This window comes from Mytilus trossulus, chromosome 13, assembly GCF_036588685.1.
Source record: "Mytilus trossulus isolate FHL-02 chromosome 13, PNRI_Mtr1.1.1.hap1, whole genome shotgun sequence".
NCBI lineage: Eukaryota > Metazoa > Mollusca > Bivalvia > Mytilida > Mytilidae > Mytilus > Mytilus trossulus.
Window position 1 is genome coordinate 61708445 of NC_086385.1, and position 23400 is coordinate 61731844.

Here is a 23400-nt window from a genome sequence, read left to right on the forward strand (position 1 = left end):
TATGATTTCATCATATGTACATAGGTCACAATCCTTCCCGTTAGGGGTTTAGTATCATACCATCATCACATATATGAGAAGAACATAACCCGTGTCATACCAACAACTGTTTTTTGAATAAATGTGTTTAGTTCCGATGCAAAGAACCTATAAGCGATTCAATATTAACGCCAAAATATGCAATCTTTAATGACCTGACAACAGTAACGTAACTATATCCCTTCTTAATAAGTCTATTCAAAGGTTTTGTTAGTTTCTGAGGTGAATACTGACACCTTTGTGCTTTATACAGAATATTTCCATAAAAAATTGGATGTGAAATACCTAAACGTAGAAGAAGTCTGCATGTTGAGCTATATTTACGAATGATGTCCTTATACCGATGATAAAATTGAGTAAAAGAGGGACGAAAGATACCAAAGGGACAGTCAAACTCATAAATCTAAAACAATCTGACAACGCCATGGCTAAAAATGAAAAAGACAAACAGAAAAACAATAGTACACATGACACAACATAGAAAACTAAAGAATAAACAACACGAACCCCACCAAAAACTAGGGGTGATCTCAGGTGCTCCGGAAGGGTAAGCAGATCCTGCTCCACATGCGGCACCCGTCGTGTTGCTTATGTGATTACGAATCCGGTAAATAGTCTAATTCGGTAGGTCAAATTCATGAAAGGGAAGGTTATTGTAGTTACGACGTAAGGAACATATCCGATATCATTTGTGAAATGGTTATTCCATAACGGTCAACCAACTCGTGATGGCGTCCGTAAAATTTACGTAGTGATGATTTCAACTTCACCATTTGGAACTCTTGATTTAATAGCTTCCTTGTGAGCAGTAACCCTCTATCAAGAAAATCATGATAGGATATGCAAGCACGGGAATATCGTATCAATTGAGAGATATATACCCCGTATGCAGGTGCTGCTGGAATGTTGCTACTTAGAAATGGAAAGTTCACAATTGGAAAGCTGAAATCATCTCTTTTGTCGTAAAGTTTTGTCTTCAACCGACCCTCATTGTCAATTTCTAGATGTAAGTCAAGATATGAAGCTGACTTAACTGTATATGTAGTATCCCTTATCTCCAATTCGATGGGATAGATGCGTTCCACATAGTCACCAAATTTTGAATTGTTTAGTGAAAGAACGTCATTTATATAGCGGAAAGTAGAGTTAAAGGATGTAAATGTTTTGACCAGTTTGTAATATCGAAAACCCTGGTGTAATAATTTTTCAGTAATACACAAATTTATCTCGTTAAAATCTAAAACATTGTTACATACACGAGCGAATCGTACAAGTTGAGATATATAAACACCGTAAGATGGTGACAAGGGAACGTCACCATCTAAAAATGGATAATTAACGATAGGAAAAATCATCTCTTTTATCATAAATTTTAGTATTCAGCTTTCCGTTAATGATATAAATATCGAGATCAAGGAAAGGGCAGTGGTCATTGTTAGTATTAGCTTTATTTAAAGTAAGTTCAACAGGATAAATTTCTTTAATATACATACTGAAGTCCTCATTATTGAGAGCCAAAACATCGTCCAAATATCTAAAAGTATTATTAAATTTTTTATCAGATGTTGTTTCGATGGGTCTTTGCTTATTTTTGTCATAAATTGTAACTCATAGCAATACAAAAACAGGTTCGCAATAAGTGGTGCACAGTTAGTCCCCATTGGAATTCCGATAATCTGACGATATACGAAATCCCCAAAGCGAACAAAAATGTTATCTAGTAAATAAAAAGGGCATATATAGGATCAAAGCATGTTCAATTAACATAGTTTTTTTGTTTATTGCTACTTAAAAATGACCTAAAAGAGTTTGAACATACATATTCGCATTCTGACTTTTTAAATGCCCATTTAATTAGGTGTGTCAATGTTTTCTTTATGAGAATGTGAGGCAATGTGGTATATATGGTAGAAAAATCAAAACTTTGAACAGATTCAAAATCACCAAAATAAGCATGCAATTTATCAAGTACTTCCAACTAGTTCTTGACACTCCAAAAATAATTAATTCTACTATTTTCGGAGGCCTTATTTGAACAATTTATTATCAGGTTTTTAATTGTACCAAGTGTGCTGGTAAGAATAATAGATAATTTAGTAGTGGAGCAATTGCTTGAAGACGAAATAAATCTATATTTGTATGGTGTTTTGTGTAGCTTCGGGAGCCAATACATAGTTGGGACTTTCATTGTATTTTACTCTGCTTGTAAAGCGGTAGCTAAAAGTTTATGTTTGTTACAGATGTCGTTTTCTGAAAATGGAGTCAGTTGGAATGTTGCTGAATTGGTGATTTCTTTTTTTAGAACGTCAATGTAAAATTTACGTCAAACAATAATAATATTATTAGCAGCTTTATCGGCCGGGACAAACACAAATTCCTTGGCTAGTTCTTTTAGTTTATGTTTATACGAGAAATAGGTTAAATGTGGTTATTGTTAATAGTAAAATGTTCTTTAAAATGTTGAATACGTATATCAACTATCTTCATTACTGAATTAAAAAAAGAGTCCAAAAATTGTTTGTCAGCTTTTTCCCGTTTTATCCATTTCATACAGTAAGTATGGAGTGAGTCGTGGATGATATTACGACACTCATTCCAATTAATAGTTGACGGGGGACGATATTTAGGTCCTTTAATGAGGAATGATTTTAACTCTCGGTCTTGAACGATGTTTAGATCTCCAGTTATAACCTGGGAAATGGGTCCATAAATATATTCGGAGGTACTACACTTACATGAAGTAGGTGTATTTTCACTAATATTAACATCTTTACACAGTTGACTATAATTAAACACAAAGTTCCGAGTAGATTTCTTGTAAATATAACAAATAACAGGTAGCAGGTTCTACGACCGTGAGAACGGTTTTTACGAACAGTTTTAGAAACTATATCCAAAATGTTAACAGAATCGGTTCTAGATATATTACCAATTCCCATGATATTATCATTAGGACCGAGAGGGTAGACTGTCTGTAATTCTAAAATGTTAGCGATGGTAGTTATTTTAGATAATCGATAATGAAGATTGAGACGTGTATTGTTCGTTTATGTGTGTGTTGCATTTTAACGTTGAGTCGTTTGTGTTTTATATTATTTTTGAGATATTGAGATAAGACGTGACACGGTACTTGTCTATCCCAAATTCATGTATTTGGTTTTCATGTTATATTTGTTATTCTCGTGGTGTTTTGTCTGATGCTTGGTCCGTTTCTGTGTGTGTTACGTTTCGTTGTTATGTCGTTATTCTCCTCTTTTATTTAATGCGTTTCCCTCGGTTTTAGTTTGATACCCCGATTTTGTTTTTTGTCCATGGATTTATGAGTTTTGAACAGCGGTATACTACTGTTGCCTTTATCTAGGTATCAGCTTATGCCCGACACCGACTGCGGAAGTTTTTTTTTTGCTATGTTGAGGACTCAATGGTGACATTGATATTGTCATTTTGCAGTAAAATATAATTTGATTTTCATCGAGACCTCTTTTCACCTAAGTTCAAATGAAGTGGATGTAAACATTTCTAAGCAATCGTACGGCCTTCAACAAAAACACATCACAAAGAACGTGACAGGAATCATTATATGTGTGAGCGCTCAATCCTCTCTTAACTGGAACAGTAGTTTATCAGCACAACATATGAATAGACCCAGTTAAAAAAAGGCTGAACTCATCAGGTCGATACAATGCAGAAACAACATCAAACAAAAAATATAGACCGGATGTGTATTTATGCATTTGTTGTTCCTATTATCAAAAAAGACACACATTACAGATTTGAGAATACATTATTTAGGAATACAGATGGAGTTACATGTATGACAAGGAAACAGTTTTTGTATAACTTACTTTATATATTGAAAGATACCCTTGATTTGCTAGTTGCGTATACTTTCATAATTACAAAAGTACTGTCATATTCATTTTTTCAACTAACAGACATAGCGCATTACACTCCTTATAGGCGCTCTTTAATGTCAACAAAAATGAGGCATAGGTCGAAGACGGAAGCATGATATAGCAGGCATCGAAAACTATTGTAATAAGTGAAATGCACTGTTAACTGGAAAACCATGAGTTAAAGAGGCCTAGGGTCTTTTGATTTGAGTTCCTTGGTCCAAAAAAATTAAAATGCTGTCAAGGTCATATTCAAACATTTTATTTTGGCTTGTTATCTTTTTTTTTCACACTCATGAGATATCGACAAAATATTTTCTCACAATTGTTAGTTACAACATGTCGTAACACATAAATTTTAGTCGAAAGGGTACGTAGACAATTGATTCGAATTTTCCCCCTTTTAAATCTAATATTGATTGTATGGTATTATAACTCATTAACATATAAAGTAGTGAACTTGAGTCTTTTATTTGGTTGATGACCTTGAAATAAAGCTCAAGGTCCTAGGTAAATTTAACGTTCTATTAACTGTTATTCCTTAAACATACAAATTAAAGACCTATGATCTTTTGATTTGATGCCCTTGGTTTATGACCTTCAAATTGAAGTCAGAGTCATAGGTTAAGTTCTAGATTTTGACCTTTGCTTTAAATGCATATGTATACATTATAAAGCCATAGGAACAGACATTTTAAACTAAATTTCAATATTTTTAGTGAATGATAACTTATGTCATTTAACAGAACAACACAACATCGTTCGCACTGCATTAAGTCAATCACATTGGAATAAGAAATTATCAATAGTACATTATATTTGAATGTAATATGACGAACCTAAATACAAAAATAAATTAGAAGTACCGCCGATTGGTGCAGATATATACTAGTCAACAAAAGAAACGATATACGACGTCGAAATAAAATTTATCAAAAAGTATTACATATAAAACAAAACGAGATACACTTTTTTAAAAAGCTTTCATTTGCAATGTATGCACATGTGATAATGAAAATCAAAACTTGTCGGAAAGTATCTAATAAATTTCGTGTAAAAGATTACAGGGTGCAAATCTACTTTGCGGAAAGTTGAATAAAAAATCGACACATAATTGTCTAAGTACTGAAAAAAATTCAAAATTTCAATATGCTTATCAAGTTGTGTTCATGTTGTATCTCATGCGTTGAAAGTTTGTTTTTTCAATTTTTTGGGGAAAAAAAAATGTTTTTTGAATTCTCATAAAATGCATTTTTTTTTTATTTTCGTCTCAAATCAATTGTTTAGATGTGAAAACAACACACATTAAATTTGGAACCTTTCGGCTTAGTTTTAAAATTGTTACCGCTTTTTGAATATCAATATACACATACTGTCTATGGTAAATCAGTTGATAATATATACATTTTAACGATTTCTCGTGGGGCCGAACTTTGCTTAAAAAATAAACGAAGAAAATATATGAATTTTAAAAACAAAATGATGGCAAACATTGTATTTACCTTCAAATGAGAGGTTGGCATCATGAGTTGGAACTTCTGTTTTCAAAAATGGTGGTTTTATGTAAATTTTGTAAAATAAAAAAAAGTCGCAAAAAAACGTCACGAAAGCAAAAAAAAATGTTTTTTAAACGGATTTATATTTCCATAATGATTAAAAGTATTACTACCTTCAATATTGGTTCAATGAACGGAAAACTGTATCCTTAATTTGAAAAAAAGTTTTGTATCGTTTCTTTTTTTGACTAGTATATAACAGAATTGCACACTTGATGAGGAAAGCATGAAACTTTGCATATTAGTTCTTGGTTATATACCCTTTGATTTCAGCTATGGACCCACTCTGAAAAATCCAATATTGCCGTCATTTTCAAGAGGTATAAATATCAAGATTTTCCTAATAGGTATTATTTATAATTTCGAAAATTTAAGTAATGATTCTTTAAAAACGGACTTCATGTTCTTGAATTTGTTATTAATTATTTTTAAAATATAATTTTTTTTATTTTTAGATATTTCTATAAAACATACATTTGCAAATAGGGCTGCATATTCAAAAACAAATAGTGAAATCCAAAATAATAATCAATATGTAACGTGTTATTGTAATTGTGCTTTAAACGCTTTCAGTTTAATTGGTTGAAATGATTTAGGTTGAAATGTGTCGATTCAACGTTAATATATGTCAGTTACATGTGGTGGAATAGTAGGTAACTCATCTGAACTTTGAAGAAGTGCCGAGGGCACCTTGTCTCGTGTCTCTGCAATGCCACGTCTTACGTCACTTTCATCTGCCGTGTCCACAAACATGCTCACATTATGGTCATGTATAGTACCTCGTACTGCTAAGCTCTAACAAATTATTCGTCTGATGACAATATTGGACGAAGCCGTTGACCTCTGTTCGATTTTGTGATGATGTGATGTTTCATGGTTAATAGACTTTGGAAACATGCGTTGGTCTATTGGTCCGATCCTTTCTGTGTAAAGAATCCATTGTTGGGGTTGCACTTTTATTTGCTCCGTATTCTGGTGAAAGTGACCGTTGACAGAAATAACCGGGATTTTTTTAAGTGTGTCCGTGGCAATGCTAAGCGTTGTCTTTAGTGACTATATGATCTCTAGCTTAGTTAGGGTGTTGCTGATCGATAGATATTAAGCTTGGGTGTATTTCTATCTGGCGACCTACCGCGATTGAATTGCTCAGGAGATCTTCCAATTGTACACACATGTATATTAATCAGGTGATCTTTCATTGAACTGGTGATCTTCGATGATTATTTGATCAGAAGAACCAAGGTAAAAGTGATCGGTAAATTCATGGTAATGTTTATTAGTTGAAAGCATAACATCAGCTAATCTTGTGACAATTTGTGTGATGTTATGCACCTCATTATCAAAATGACTGTTCATATTCCCTTTGTCGTTCGGTGATATTGCGCCATCAGCAAAGTAGACTTGTCAATGGTCATTATTTTATCCATACATGGCCATCTGGTTTGCTATTCAGGTTTTCCGTTTTTTTAACGAATGTTGAGTGTATCTGGGTTCTTCTCTATAATTAAATGCCTTGGACAATCTTTGTCAGTACAACCTCGGACGAATGCTTCAGTTTCAATCTTGTTTGATCATCTTTCTTGCTGAAGCGCTGCTCCAAATGAATGCTTTTTAAGGCCTTGTAATCATCATCTTTGTTTTACTTGCGAGCGTACTCAGAGTCAACATCGACCTGGCAATCTGGGGCCTACAGACATTTTTCCTGTTTTCCCATTGTCATCTACCGGCAGTTCATTCAATTTGGTAAATGAACGCCTCCCAATTCAAGGATTCTCTTCAATTGAGGTTTGCATTTTTGGGAGCTGTGGGCCTCGGCTTCGGTCCCTTGCACCAAGATTTCTTGCCATCGGGTGTATTCTCTCTCCTATAAGGGGTCTGAAGAAGAGCTGTTGCCACATATTTATGGTTTCCTCTGTCCTTTCCTGGATCGGTCAGTGGAGTCAGCTTGTTATGGGAAGCCAGTTAGATCTACATGAGCTAACGAGGGATGATACCGTCAGCAGGCTCTGCATTCAGCATTGGAGAAACGTGATAGAATCCAGCCAATTATTGATGTAATGGTGTGCTGCTCTGAACCAAATACTATTGACGCATAGTAGATAGTAATAAATTAACGGTACCAATTTTCTTGCACCAGACGCGCATTTCGACAATATATGTCTCTTCAGTGATGCTCGTGGCCAAAATATTTGAAATCCAAAGCTTATATAAAAGATGAAGAGCTTTAATCCAAAAGATCCAAAAAGTATAGCCAAATCCATGAAAGGAATCAGAGCTTTGCATGAGAAAGATACATTCCTTAATTTATAATAATTTCTAATATTTTATAACAGCAAATTTTAATAACACAAAAAATCCGTATTTTCATGCCGTAGTAAGTGATCGTAGGAAGACACATAAGCATGTTGGTGTCCTTGATAATTACTAGAGGTTTATAGTATGTTCTTAAATAAAGATTGTTGTTGAATAATTTAAACTGTCTGATGCATTTGGAATAACTACAAATGATCACTTGTTCATACTATGAACGTCAACATTATTTCTTTCCTTCTGTAATACTGTTCTGGCAGCTGTACAGGAAGTTTTATCTAGCACGAATTGTATACTTTTCTTGTTGATATTCACTTCATTTGTATCAAGTGTTAGACTAGTTTTATTGATATACAAGACATTTATTGGTTTTCCTAAACGGAAGATTAAACACTCAGAAGGAGAAGTACACTTAAAGACCTATTGTTTATGCGCATCAACTAACGCAACTTGGTAGTGACCTTAAAGCTCTCTGACGTTGTTTATAGCAATAACAAACGTAAAATGATAACGTCCTTTTTCGCATTTTTCACGGATTCCAACATGGTGTACGCTTAAAAATATGTCTCCCAAGAAAAGAGGAATTAGGCGTTGCGCTGATATCTTGTGGCAATTTAACACAAATGGACAGAAAAGATACTACACTATATTTTAAAAACATTCGTTCTAATAAAAATAACAAAATATAAATGTTGTATATCTAGAATGAAAATAAACTTAGGTTAAAAGGTCATTGTCGTTTGTCATTTGTTTCATTTCAAATTGTTTTATAAAAAGAAATGATAATCATTTCGCCTGATTTGACTGAAGCTTATATCTAATGTTCTTATATATGTAGATCAACACTTTGGTTAGTTTACTTGCTTTGTTTGTATATTTTGTACAATTATACTTTGATAATGCCCAATTGAATTTAAATATCATATCTACAGGTTTACATAGTAGTTCACCAGTGCCTTCTTTCATCTCTCGTTTTTATTTTAAATAATTTGTAATGAGGGGCAGAGGACAAACACACAGACTTTCCTAATAAAAGCCTGGTGAAAGATTGTTTTATCTGGATATCTGAGTTGTAATTAAAAATTTAAAAAGCGCTTTGGGCTTTGTTTTACATAATAAACGCATGACACAAGAAAAGCTCACTTTATTGTGATCGGTAAAACAAGATACATTATGGTGGCACTTTGTAAACACATCTGTTTCTCAAACCACGCCTCGTATTGGGATATAATATATATTATTCATAGATATTGTGTTTTGTTTACGTTGTGGATCTCTTTGTTTTATTTCATAAAGCCATACTTTTAGAATAGTACCAGTATATATGCAAAACAACAAGCTAGAGATCTAAACATACCCCAATAAATTAAGATGTTTTATCTTTAATATATATTAAATATTCCATATTCGCATAAACAGCTTAATTAGTTAGGAAATTTGATACCAGAGAGACGCATGCCCGACCCCTGAGGTAAATTTCATTAAATATAATAGAAAACACATTCATGTCTTTGAGAAATCATCTGGAAAAAATATATATAGCGCTTCAAGACGTCATAAATATTTGAATTAGGGTTAACTTTGTCCGATCGAAAAAGAAATTTGAACTTTTCTTATATGTTTTCAATTAAAACATGTCTATATTGATGCTTGTGCATATAAAGAACAGCAGCCAATGAAACATAGTGTGATGAGAGGTATGTTATGAAACGTATGCCTTTGTTTAAATAATTTTATGTTGTCAGATTTAAGGAGCAACCATTTACCCTAAAAAAATGTTCACTAAGGTATGAGGCTGTGGAAACCTGGAATCAGAATAATGTTTTTGGTCATCTGCTTGAACATTATATGTTTTAGACCCCCCACTCCAATCCAACCCCATCTGTCCTTGATTTTAGTGGTTGTTCCCTTAAATGTAAATTTTGAGGTCATAGAGATTCTTGAAAATGCATTAGAAGCTTAGTGTCAGTTTTCCTATAAAACTACTATAATGAAGGTCAAATTCAACCGAACTTTGGCACAATCAACATTTGGATATCTATTTAAAAAAAAATATCTGATGACCCTCACTGCCTACCATGATAGCTGACATACCTAGAAATATAACATACAGGTGAAGTTCAATATTTGTCTATTATTATGAACACTATAAAAATAAAGAGAATATGATAGAGGTGGAACTGTCAGACAACTTCTAAAAGGATTTCTAGCCCTGAAATAACTTCTTTCTTTTCATTTTTGCCTATATTATCACTGCATGTATATAACAAACTTTAATACAATGCAGATTGAGAGAAACTTTTAAATACAAATAAAAATTAAAATTATCAATAATATAAAAACGAAGATGTGGTATGATTGCCAATGAGACAACTATCTACAAAAGACCAAAATGACACAGACATTAACAACTATAGGTCATCGTACGGCCTTTACCAATGAGCAAAGCCCATACCGCATAGTCATCTATACAAGGTTCGATAACACAATGTAAAACAATTCAATCGAGAAAACTAACGGCCATATTTATGTCAAAAAAAGAACGAAAAAACAAACATGTAACACATAAACAAACGACAACCACTTAAGACAAGTTCTAAAAATAATAAAATTGAGAATGAAAATGGTGAATGTGTCAAATAGACAACAACCAAACCATAGGACAGAACAGAACAGCAAAAGTCCAACAATTAGTGTTCAACACAGTAAAAAAATCCTGTACCCAACAAAATGGGTTCTTAGTCTGACAGTGAAAATTCACTTCACGCTAATCTCCAAAACACATAAATGAGATAAAATTGGTAATACATAAATTACTACCAGCTACTCCAATGTCAGCTTCAGACCTTGATTAAACTGATTGAAGATTATGTCTTCATCATATGAAATCCATCACAATTCTCACATTGATGAAAAATGTTACCAATTCTTAGCGTTTTTACCTCATCTTTTTATTAATTGTAAATAAAACTTTAGTACAAAAAAAAATGGATTCAGCATGACAAGATCTCCAATTTAAAAACAAATATGGGGAAAATCATCCAACAACTTAAGATAATGTTTTCCCTTTATCGCATTTGTTTACCTCTTTTTTTTTAATTTGCCTTATATGATAATCAAAATATTAAAATATTGGGTATACACTATTAATCACATAATTATCAGCAATGCAAGATCTGCTGAATTCAAAATATGCTCTTTAGCTAGTAGACTCACACTTTAAGAAGTGGTTTCCTTTAAATGATGTGTTTTGAGCAAAAAATAATTCGATTCGAAAAGAAACTAAAGAGACTAAATTATTAGCAATACAAGATATTAAAAACAAATAAATTTGTCATTCATACTTTTCCCATCTGCAATGTGGGCGTGTGTCATACAGTTGTTGAATATGCACTATAGACCTGGCAAGGTTAGTGACACAGGGTCTTTAGAGGCTCTAGTTTTTGTCTTACCATAACAAAGTCATGAAGGTTAGATGTAGATAAACTGTTTTGATAGAGGATTTAAAATTTATGATTAGGTAAGTTTAAGAGTAACCAAGACATAAAAGAGGGACGAAATATACCAAAGACAGTCAAACTCATAAATCGAAAATAAACTAACAACTTAATGGTTGAAAATGAAAAAGATAAACAGCCAAACAATAGTACACATTACACAACATAGAAAGGTAAACAATAAACAACACAAACCCCACAAAACACTAGAGGTGATCTCAGGTGCTCCGGAATGGTAAGCAGATCCTTCTCCAAATGTGGCACCCGTCATGTTGCTTTTGTGATAAAAATTCCGGTAAATAGTCTAATTCGGTAGGTCACATTCATGAAAAGGAAGGGGATTGTAGTTACGACGTAAGGAACATATCCGATATCATTTTGTACCGTTATTCCATAACGGTCAACCAACTCCTGATGGCGTCCGTGAAATTTACGAAGGGATTATTTCAACTTCACTATTTGGAACTCTTGGGTTAAAAGCTTCCTTGTGAGCAGCAACCCTCTATCAAGAAAACATGATAGGACATTCAAGCATGGGAATATCGTAGCAATTGGGTGCTATATACTCTATTTACAGGTGCAGCTGGAATGTTGATACTTAAAAATAGAAAGTTCACAACTGGAAAGCTGAAATCATTTCTTTTGTCGTAAAGTTTTGTTTTCTTATGATAAACTTGTCAATAATACTTGTTAAGCTGTTGAAATAAGATACGCACTTCTCATTTCCATGGAGAATATATTGACCAACAGAAGCACATCAAGCTTGGCCTTGTCCACTGTCAATATGCTGCTCCTGATATAACCATGTATCAACCTCATACAAAGGCTGTAATTTTATAATATGTTTGTAGTTTTAAATGTTGACTTTAAAATAATAATTGAATGCGGGTGATTTTTAATTAAACATAGGGATGTAAGATGGGTACGTAATTCTTCAATCAGTATATTAAAAAAAAAGGTTTTAATTGTCTTAAATTTAGAGGTCAAAGCTAAATGTCAATGGGCCTGATGAAGTCGACATGGACATAAGTCTGAGCAAGAAAAAACCCAGATATAATGTTATAAAGTATATATGAATATTAATCTTTAGTGTTGACCTTAACCAATCAAAATATTTCACCATACTTAATGAAGTGGGTGGTATACAGGATTTATCTTAATCAAATTGACATGTTTTTTTAATACAGATTGGACATTTGGTTTTTCCTATTGAATGGTTTAACACTAATAATTTTAGGGCCCTTTATAGCTTGCTGTTCAGTAATAGCTAAAACTCTGTATTGAAGACCGATATTTGACATGTTATGGTTTACTTTTATAAATTGTGATTTAAATGGAGAGATGCACTCATACCACATCTTCTTATATCTATATATGATAAATTTGGAAAATGTTATCCATCACACTTCAACATAACCACCATAGCATTTTAGAAAAGATATTTAAAAGAAAGTTTCACGATGCCATTATCGCACTTTGTCTATCTTTCATGCCCACCGCAGTAACGAAGGGAGTCATGAGTTTTACTCTTGTCCCGTACGTCCCAAATTTGGTTTTGGTGCCTTCACTTTAGTTTGTCACACCAAATGTTTCGAAACTTGCACACAAGTCTTATTAAAAATAAAACACAGATCAACTTTGACTTTTGGTTGCGTCACACTTGAACAGTTCTAGGGTTATTCCCTTTTACAAATGGAAAATTGCTGAACTTTGAGTTTCCGTTCTATAACTTTAGTTTGCCTCATACAAATGTTTGGAACTTATAAACAATGCGTTTTACCGCAAAAGACAGATAAAGATTGAATTGTGTTTGCTGTCTCTCCAACCGAACTAGAGTAATGCTCCTTTCCAAATGGAAAAATTGCAGAATTGTATCGTTTCTGTTTTCTAACATAAGTTTGCCTCAACCAAATGTTATATACACAATGCTTATTACCACAAAACGCAGATCAAGTAGTGGTTTGGGTATCGTCACTGTTTTTGTTCTTCAGTTATGTCCCTTTATTATTTTATATGATAGGCAAAAATAATTGACAGTCAGTTGCTGTTATAATAAACTTTGCATTTCGTTTATATCAGAATCTGCCGTGCAAAATAAAATATATGGCAAAAGTCAAGAAAAGAATGAAGAAGAAGAATTATACTTTAATGTGTGTTACCATATATTTCCACGTTACATTTTATTATACTATTTTCTAATTTTCAAAATATAAAATATATTATGTTAAAACAGATGGGATTTTTTTATCAATCATTCAATTTTAAGAAAAAAGCATATATAGAAATTGTTTATTTTAAGTTGACGGGATGTTTAAGCTAAAAAGGTGTGCTTATCTAAATGATATATTTTGTAAGTGCTCTTACAAAACCTTAAACAAATTGCAAGCTGTATAGTTGTAGATTCTTTTTTTATTGAAACATCTGTACTGAAGTGAAATGCTGCAATAGAATTTTTACCACGAAAGTTTTATTTCGAACACATATTTAACATCATGACTTTGTTTTGTACATATATCTTATAGAGTATTATACTATATCGGTTAGTCTGAAAGTGAAGGAGGTTCAAACAGAGGGCTGAGACAATGCAAAGACTTTGAAACTGGTATTAACCGCTCAGCTAGACAAGCAGCATTAACAAGTAAGAGCAAAGACCTGCAGTCAGAATAATGTGTGTAGGAAGGACGACATATCTTCCTGCAAACTGTAGTTTCCGGGTTAAAGGTGTCAGTCTAATACAAATCAGGGTTAGTGTTCATTTTTCATTTTCCTGATCTCATAACCTGAGTATGCATCTGACCTGCCACTGGAAGTAAAGAAACCAGCATCCGAACACATGTTTAAGTCAGGAATATGACAGTTCTTGTCTATTCGTTTTTGATGCATTTTGTTATTTGATTTTGCCATGTGATTATGGACTTTCCGTATTGATTTTCCTCTGAGTTCAGTATTTTTGTGATTCTACTTTATACCATATAGTTTATTAACATGTGTTTACCATATGTTCTCAAACATAGGGTTACCATGAACATACGTTTCCATGTCTTTTCAAATGCATGTTTCACCTATATGATTGTTTAAGTTTAAGGTATAATCCACTGACCTGATCCTGTATATTGAGATCAGTACCGGCGTCAATCAGCAACTTGACGATTTCTGTGTTACTGCTCATTACAGCAATGTAAAGAGCAGTGTAACCATTCTGGATAGAAAACAAAATAAAAATATTAACATTATATACAATTTAAAAAAATATCAACCTATTGCATTAAAGGAAGTAAAATAGTATAGAATCGCACTTAGCGTAAAGTCCAATTGGTACCCGATATCAGATTTTGATGAGAATTTGTCATTAGTTAATATTGTATGGTACCTGGATTCATGTTGACTCAATGAAGATACATAAATAGAATATTGTTTAGGAGTCAGCTGAAACCGGACTCCGGATGCGGAATTTTCTCGCTGTGTTTAAGAACTATTGGTGACATTGATGTTGTTATATCGCAGTACAGTATTACAAGTAGACTTAGTTTAGTTGTCATGGAGACCCCTTTCCACCTAAGTTCAAATAAAGTGTATGTAAACATTGATAAGCAATCGTACGGCCTTCAACAATGACAACAAACCAAAATGAATATGGCGGGGTGAAACCTATATTTGAGCGCTCAACCTTTCCTTAACCTGGTACGGGGATTTAACATCACACAATATGAACAGACTATAACACTCAGTAAAAAAAGGGTTAAACTATGTAATGCAGGAAAAAACATACAAAATGTAGACCGTACGTGGTAATTAAACATCACGTTCCCCTAATAACAAAACAAGGACACACATTACAGATATGAGAATAACCTATTTATGAATACAAACGGGGTTATGACAAAGCAACAGTATTTTAAAATGTAAAGTCCGACAATCTAAAGTTTTAATGTCGTTAGAGGATAAGAATAACATACATGTATCATTAGATCAACTATCAGTATAAGATTTCTGGTTTTTATTCTTTTTTTCGTATTTCAAAGTAAAACTTAGGCTATGTCGAGATATAGATATACGTGGCCAATCCCCTCAAATAATATTCAATGTTTTCATACATCTATCATGTCTATCATTAGATCAACTGGCAGTTAAGGATTTCTGGTTTTTATTTATTTTCAAAGAGCTATTCTGCTCTTGATATAACCATGTATCAACCTCAAACAAAGGCTGTAATTAGGTCTTTCCACTTTTCTGTGGAAAGACCTATTGTTTTTCTTCTGATTATTTTTTTTTTTTTTTTTTTTTCTTCCGCCTAATTTTCTTCTTGCGATAAACATTTGTTTCGCAATATGTCGCTTAGATATTTGGTATATGATATCGAACAGTTTATGCGTTTTTGAAATTTACCCTGCGTAAACGAATACTTTTCTTTGTAGGAGTTATCTCCCCAAACACTGTTTTCCTTGTTAGCGCATCTCCTTCGCAACCGTAAAATATTATGACAAATTTATTTTACAAAATTGCTCGTTATATCCTTCGCATGATTTGTCCTATTTTGACCGAAGTGATATGAACGCTCCATATGAGAGTTATTTCCCCTTATGCATTTGATATAAGTGATATGCATTTCTATCTTGAAAACCATAAGTGCTAGAGACCAAAGATCTTTTGATTTGAGGTCCTTGGTCCAAAAAAATAAAAATTAGGTCAAGGTCAAAGGTCAAGGTCATATTCTAATTTTTGAATTTGGCTTATTTCCACTAATTTCCAGAAAACGTATAAGATATCGACATATTATTTTTTCTAAATTGTTATTTGCGACATGTCGTAACACATAAATTTTGATTGCAAGAGTACGTTAAACGTAAAAGTGAGTTTTCTCCCCTCTTGTATTTAAAAATACGCGTTTGGTGATATAACTGATTAACCAAATATTATTAAGACCTATGGTCTTTTGATTTGAGGTCCTTGGTTTATGACCTTGAAATTGATCTCAAGGTCATAGATTAATTTGACGTTCTAGTTTTTGACCTTTGCTTTCAGCTCATATGTATACATGATATAGCCATGAGACTTTTGGCAAAAGGTATCAAACCATTTAACCTTGAAAAAAACAACCGGAAGTGACCTTGTGTAAACCGAAAGTAGCTATTTTTTGTACTTTATTAATAAGAAAGTATATAGAACCAGATCATTTTGGAATCAGTGTCAATTAAATATTCAAATATTATCGGAAGTAACATTTTTCAAACCGGAAGTAACAAATTATCTCCCTTATTTAAAAAAATATTGTATAAAAACCATATATTTCTGGAATCAGCGTACAATAACCCATCAGTTAACGATTGAAATGACATTTTAAACTTAATTTTACAACTTTCATATTAAAATACATTGTTTTCAATGGAAAGACCTTCAATTGTTCTCTGAACAATTGGTTTTTAATTTTATAATATGTTTGTAGTTTTAAATGTTGACTTTAAAATAATAATTGAATGCGGGTGATTTTTAATTAAACATAGGGATGTAAGATGGGTACGTAATCCTTCAATCAGTATATTAAAAAAAAAAAGGTTTTAATTATCTTAAATTTAGAGGTCAAAGCTAAATGTCAATGGGCCTGATGAAGTCGACATGGACATAAGTCTGAGCAAGAAAAAATAACAGATATAATGTTATAAAGTATATATGAATATTAATCTTTAGTTTTGACCTTAACCAATCAAAATATTTCACCATACTTAATGAAGTGGGTGGTATACAGGATTTATCTTAATCAAATTGACATGTTTTTTTTTAATACAGATTGGACATTTGGTTTTCCCTATTGAATGGTTTAACACTAATCATTTTAGGGCCCTTTATAGCTTGCTGTTCAGTAATAGCTAAAACTCTGTATTGAAGACCGATATTTGACATGTTATGGTTTACTTTTATAAATTGTGATTTAAATGGAGAGATGCACTCATACCACATCTTCTTATATCTTTATATGATAAATTTGGAAAATGTTATCCATCACACTTCAACATAACCACCATAGCATAGGTACAAACTGATTTTTAAAATAAGGAGTTTTTTTCTCTATTGAACAGATCTATAATGAAGGATATAACCCAAGTTGATGGTGAAGTTGAAATGGTTCCTTGAGAAATTTAACGAATGGTATTACGATTTATAAGACTAGTGAAACATATGTTTCAAAGATGACGATGAATACGTTCTATTTATCGCAATTCAAATTCCGTCACCTTTTTACCCAAATGCAACAAAAAAAGACTTATCAAAAAGATTGTACTTGCATAAATTCGCACCCTTCAGAATCACCATATGTTTGTGGGGTTAGTATTAAATTATTGATTGACGCCGGTAATGATATCAGATAGAAAATCACTACCTGTAGTTGACTCATTGCTGAAAAAACAAGCTTAACAAAAACGGCTCAACATTGACAAATGAACCATGAGCTATAAAACTCAGCTCAAGTTCAGATGAACCATACATGACGGATATACACAGGATTCAATCCTTCAATGTTACACATATAGTTGACTTATGACTTAAACTTAAGAAAAGCAGATCAAACACAAAATCTGAACACTGCGCAATGACCTGTAAAATGAGGGCAATGCCTAAACAAAACTTGCAATTTGACATGTTCATCGTTAAATATTTCCATACACCAAATATAATTGACCTATTGCATGTAGTATTAGAAACAAAAAGACAATAACAAAAAACATAACTTTGACACTAAACAATAAAGATGAGGTCAAGGACAGATGACACATGCCAGTTGGCCATGTACACCTTACAATAATTACTTACACCAATTGTAGTAGACATGCATATTGCATCAGTATAATAAAAACAGACTAAACCACAAAAAAAGACGTATTTATAACAACTGAACCATAAAAATGAGGTCAAGGTCACTGATTCATGATCCATATGGTTTCCCCTCGAGCATTTTTCTGTGTACCCTTTCAATTATGTTTAATAGTTTTGACAAAATTGATAGTTATAATTATTTACTTCTGTAGTTTTGTCGCTCTCTCAATGCAATCATGTTTCTATGTTATTGTATGTTAAAAATATCACATGGTGTGTTATATTCCAAACAGTGTAGTTTATGTTTTTAAATTTTTATTCGTTTTGGGCATGTTGAACAATGCTTATACTTTATGGCGTGTGATAGTATCTCGTCACATTTAATTTGTCATTGATTGTAAGCTCTATCACTATAATTGTCAAGTCTTCAGACTTTTCCATTGTTCTGCTTTCTACAGTGTTTGTTTTTGGGAGATGTTTATTTGTAATTTATAATTAATGTTGATACCGAGGTGATACTTTGTCCCTTCGTTTAATGTGTTTTATCATTTGTTTTTGCTATTGGATTAGGGACTTTCCGTTTTGAATTTTTGTGATTTTCCTGTTTACTCAAGGGTATCCAAACACAGAAAGTGAAGCGGGTTGTTTAAAGCGTGCATCACATTTTTTTATGTTATTTCGAATAGACAGAAACAATATTACAGTCATTTCTTTTAATTGAATTCTTAATTCTATTTTAAACCGGAGTAATTCATGACAAAATTGATGACATCACGGTCACATGACAAAACTATGTCTATGGGCTGATTAACGAAAAGACGTTAGCCAATAAGAAGACTAGTTACATCCAAAATTAAATGATTGCAGGGTATCCATTAACATTGTAAGTTTAATCCACTGACCTGGCCAGGTATATTGAGATCAATATATATACCTCCACCAATCAGCAACTTGACGATTTCTGTGTTTCTGTTATTTGCAGCAATGTGAAGTGCAGTGTTATCAAAAAGTTATCAAATGTACCAGGATTATAATTTAATACGCCTGACGCGCGTTTCGTCTACATAAAGACTCATCAGTGACGCTCAGATCCAAAACAGTTAAAATGCCAAACAAATACAAAGTTGAAGAGCATTGAGGACCCAAAAATTCCTAAAAGTTGTGCCAAATACGGTTAAGGTAATCTACTCCTGGACGTAAGAAAATCCTTAGTTTTTCGAAAAATTAAAAGTTTTGTAAACAGAAAATTTATAGAAATGACCATATAATTGATATTCATGTCAACACTGTGTCAAACTGTGTACAAAAAAAACAAATAACAATTATAACATATAGCAGAGTGAATTGCAGTGCGATCATACTAAATAAAAAAATAAACTGATATGTTTAACATAATATGCAATAGACAGAGAGCAATCCATTGCATTAAAGGACGCGGGTAGGTAAATGCGGTTTCAAATAGATTTTTGGTAATTGCATCGGAATCTCATCTATTACGTCATTTTCGAAACTATGCGAATTATAATTGGCTAAGTCAGACGTTGGGAGAATTTTTAATGGAGTGGTGATTTTTTGCCTACCCTGAGGTCAAGGATTTATCAACTTGTTGTTTTTCGACAACGGCATTGCGATGTTAAGAATATGTTAATCCATGACCATTGCTCCCTTGAACACTTGCAGTTTTAAGTTAGAAAATCGCTAAAAAATAAGGTTCATCAAAGTCAATGTTTAGCTTGTAACGTCACACTCATTATCATCAACTGTGGAGCACCTTATCACAGAAGTTGTGATTATGAGTGAAACAAATGTTAAGGTTGCAGGATTTAAAATATTATTTACATTGTCATTGGCTCTTGGACTAGATCATATTTGGTGTAAGGTGATTTAATAGTCCAATACTTACTGACCATCATCAGTTATTTTTATGAGATCAGCATCTATTTTTCTTATACATGTTAAAACATTTTTTTTTTTATCAGAATGTGGTAAATGTTTTGAGAGAGAAAAAAACAGGGAATTGAATATTCCAAGCTGTCAGTATATATCATGTATAATGTGATTGCCACTGTGATCAACAACCGAACAATGTACGATGTATGGCTCTGTATGATTTTCAAACAATGAGCAAAACCCAAACATGAGAGGCACCCCATCTGACAAAATAGAAAACACTCTTCTAGAATTGATGGAGTGAATTGTGTTTAACAACACTTTCGGCACTGGTGTGCGATTACATGGTGATCATATGTTATTGGTGGATAAAGCTACAGTGTCCGTAGAAAAACTGTAAAATAAAAAATGAACACCAAGCAGAAAGAAGCTTCACACCCCAAGCCGTCCGATGTAAAGAGCATTGAGGACATAACATTCATAAAACGTTGTGCCAAATACGGCTAAGGTAATCTTTTTCTGGGATAAGAAAATTCGTTTTGTAAATATTCAAAGTTTGTTTACAAGAATTTTATGAAAATGACCATGTTATGATATTCATGTCAACACCGAAGTGATGACTACTGGGCTTGTGATACCCTGGGGGACAAAACATCCACCAACACTGGCATTACCTCAGTGGTGTAAATTGTTTTCAAACTTACCAGGATTATAATTTAATACGACAGACGCGAGTTTCGTCTACATAAGACTCATCATTGACGCTCAGATAAAAAACAACTTGTGTTTTCGAGTTTGTAAACTCAATATTTTGTGATCTCTACTCAAGGGATACATTTAAGTCAACAAAAAATTACATTGTCCAACAGTCTACAATGTGTGTTATGGAAGATATGATTTTGTCACCTATTGCTGATGTTGAAAACCTTGAGTTATACTCTACTTAAGAGTATCCACACACAACAAAACGTTACATTTGAGATTTTAACTTTGTCTTGTTTGACAAGCACCTATGATGCCGTAAATTTGGATTTTGTTATTGCAGATAATTCAAATATGGTAGTAAGTTCAACATTTAATACACTGACCTGTGTCTGTATATTGAGATCAATACCAGCGTCAATCAACAACTTGACGTTTTCTGTGTTTCCGTTCTCTACAGCAATGTGAAGAGCAGTGGCATGTAGGTGGCAGTGAGTCTAAATAACAATGTTAACACAATAAAAAATAAATCAGTTCGAAACAAAGCAAAAAAACATAAAACAAAAACAAAAACCTGTCTTCCTTCTCGCGTTTAGTCCTTTGTCTAGCTTGATCCTCGATTATATCCATCAGTTATTTGAAATTGTGTTTCCAATTGACGAATTTAGGATCACGATATTCGGGCCTTTTGGATAACCCATTTCACAGAGAAGTGTTATTGACATTTCAAGGTCACCGCTAATAACGTGGCCACCTAGATTATATACGACTGGGGAAATAGCACCAGAGCAATCAGGAAGTTAAGACTTTAGTTAAAATTCGTTTTGTAAAGGTACGAGAAAGGATAGGTACAAACTGATTTTTAAAATAAGGAGTTTTTTTCTCTATTGAACTGATCTATAATGATGGATATAACCCAAGTTGATGGTGAAGTTGAAATGGTTTCGTGAGAAATTTCACGGATGGTATTACGATTTATAAGACTAATGAAATATATGTTTCAAAGATGACGACGAATACGTTCCATTTTTTTGCAATTTAAATTCCGTCACCTTTTTACCAAAATGTAACAAAATAAGACTTATCAATGGGCTTGTACTTACATGAATACGCACCCTTCTGAATCCCCATATGTTTGTGGGGTTAGTATTAAATTATTGATTGACGCCGGTAATGATATCAGATAGAAAATCACTACCTGTATTTGATTCATTGCTGAAAAACAAACTAAACAAAGAAGGCTCAATATTGACAAATGAACCATGAACTATAAAATTCAGCTCAATATCAGATGAACCATACATGACGGACATAGACAGGGTTCAATCCTTCAATGTAACACATATAGTTGACTTTTTACTTAAACTTAAGAAAAGCAGACCAAACAAAAACAATGAACACTGCGCAATGACCTGTAAAAATGAGGGCAATGCCTAAACAAAACTTGCAATTTGACATTTTCATCGTTAAATATTTCCATACACCAAATATAATTGACCTATTGCATGTAGTATTAGAAACATGCAAAAAGACAATAACAAAAAACATAACTTTGACACTAAACAATAAAGATGGGGTCAAGGACAGATGGCACATGCCAGTTGGCCATGTACACCTTACAATAATTACTTGCATCAATTGTAGTAGACATGCATATTGCATCAGTATATTAAAAACAGACTAAACCACAAAAAAACGTATTTATAACAATTAAACAATAAAGATGAGGTCAAGGTCACTGATTCATGATCCATATGGCTTCCTCTCTAGCATTTTTTATGAACCCTTTTAACTATTTTTAATAGTTTTGACAAAATTGATAGTAATATTTATGTACTTCTGTAGTTTTGTCGCTCTCTCAATGCAATCATGTTTTTTGTTATTGTATGTTAAAAATATCACATGGTGTGTTATATTCCAAACAGTGTAGTTTATGTTTTTAAATTTTTATTCGTTTTGGGCATGTTGAACAATGCTTATACTTTATGGCGTGTGATAGTATCTCGTCACATTTAATTTGTCATTGATTGTAAGCTCTATCACTATAATTGTCAAGTCTTCAAACTTTTCTATTGTTCTGCTTTCTACAGTGTTTGTTTTGGGAGATGTTTATTTGTAATTTATAACTAATGTTAATACCAAGGTGATACTTTGTCCACTCGTTTAATGTGTTTTATCATTTGTTTTTGCTATTGGATTAGGGACTTTCCGTTTTAAATTTTTGTGATTTTCCCTTTTACTCAAGGGTATCCAAACACACAACAGAAAGTGAAGCGGGTTATTTAGAGTGTGCATCACATTTTTTATGTTATTTCGAATAGACAGAAACAATATTACAGTTATTTCTTTTAATTTAATTCTTAATTCTATTTTAAACCTGAGTAATTCATGAAAAAAATTGATGACGTCACGGTCACATGTCAAAAATATGTCTATGGGCTGATTAACGAAAAGAAGTTAGCCAATAAGAAGACTAGTTACATCCAAAATTAAAGGATTGCAGAGTATCCATTTACATTGTAAGTTTACTCCACTGACCTGTCCAGGTATATTGAGATCAATACCTCCATCAATCAGCAACTTGACGATTTCTGTGTTTCTGTTAAGTGCAGCATTGTGAAGTGCAGTGTTATCAAACTGTGTACAAAAAAAAACCAAATAACAATTATAACATATAGCAGAGTGAATTGCAGTGCGATCATA

The 23400-nt window shown here is 32.8% G+C and overlaps 1 protein-coding gene across 1 annotated transcript in view; it reads right to left on the reverse strand.

The window, feature by feature from the left end:
• Window positions 1–12052: 12052 nt before the first annotated feature.
• LOC134694554 (26S proteasome non-ATPase regulatory subunit 10-like) overlaps window positions 12053–23400 on the reverse strand; it is a 35856-nt gene continuing 24508 nt past the window's right edge. The window contains exons 5-8 of the mRNA XM_063555568.1: window positions 23236–23334; window positions 21084–21194; window positions 14396–14494; window positions 12053–12121 (exon numbers count right to left, since the gene is read on the reverse strand). Of these exons, the coding sequence (XP_063411638.1) occupies window positions 12053–12121; window positions 14396–14494; window positions 21084–21194; window positions 23236–23334 (378 nt within the window). The remainder of the gene's footprint in view (window positions 12122–14395; window positions 14495–21083; window positions 21195–23235; window positions 23335–23400) is intronic.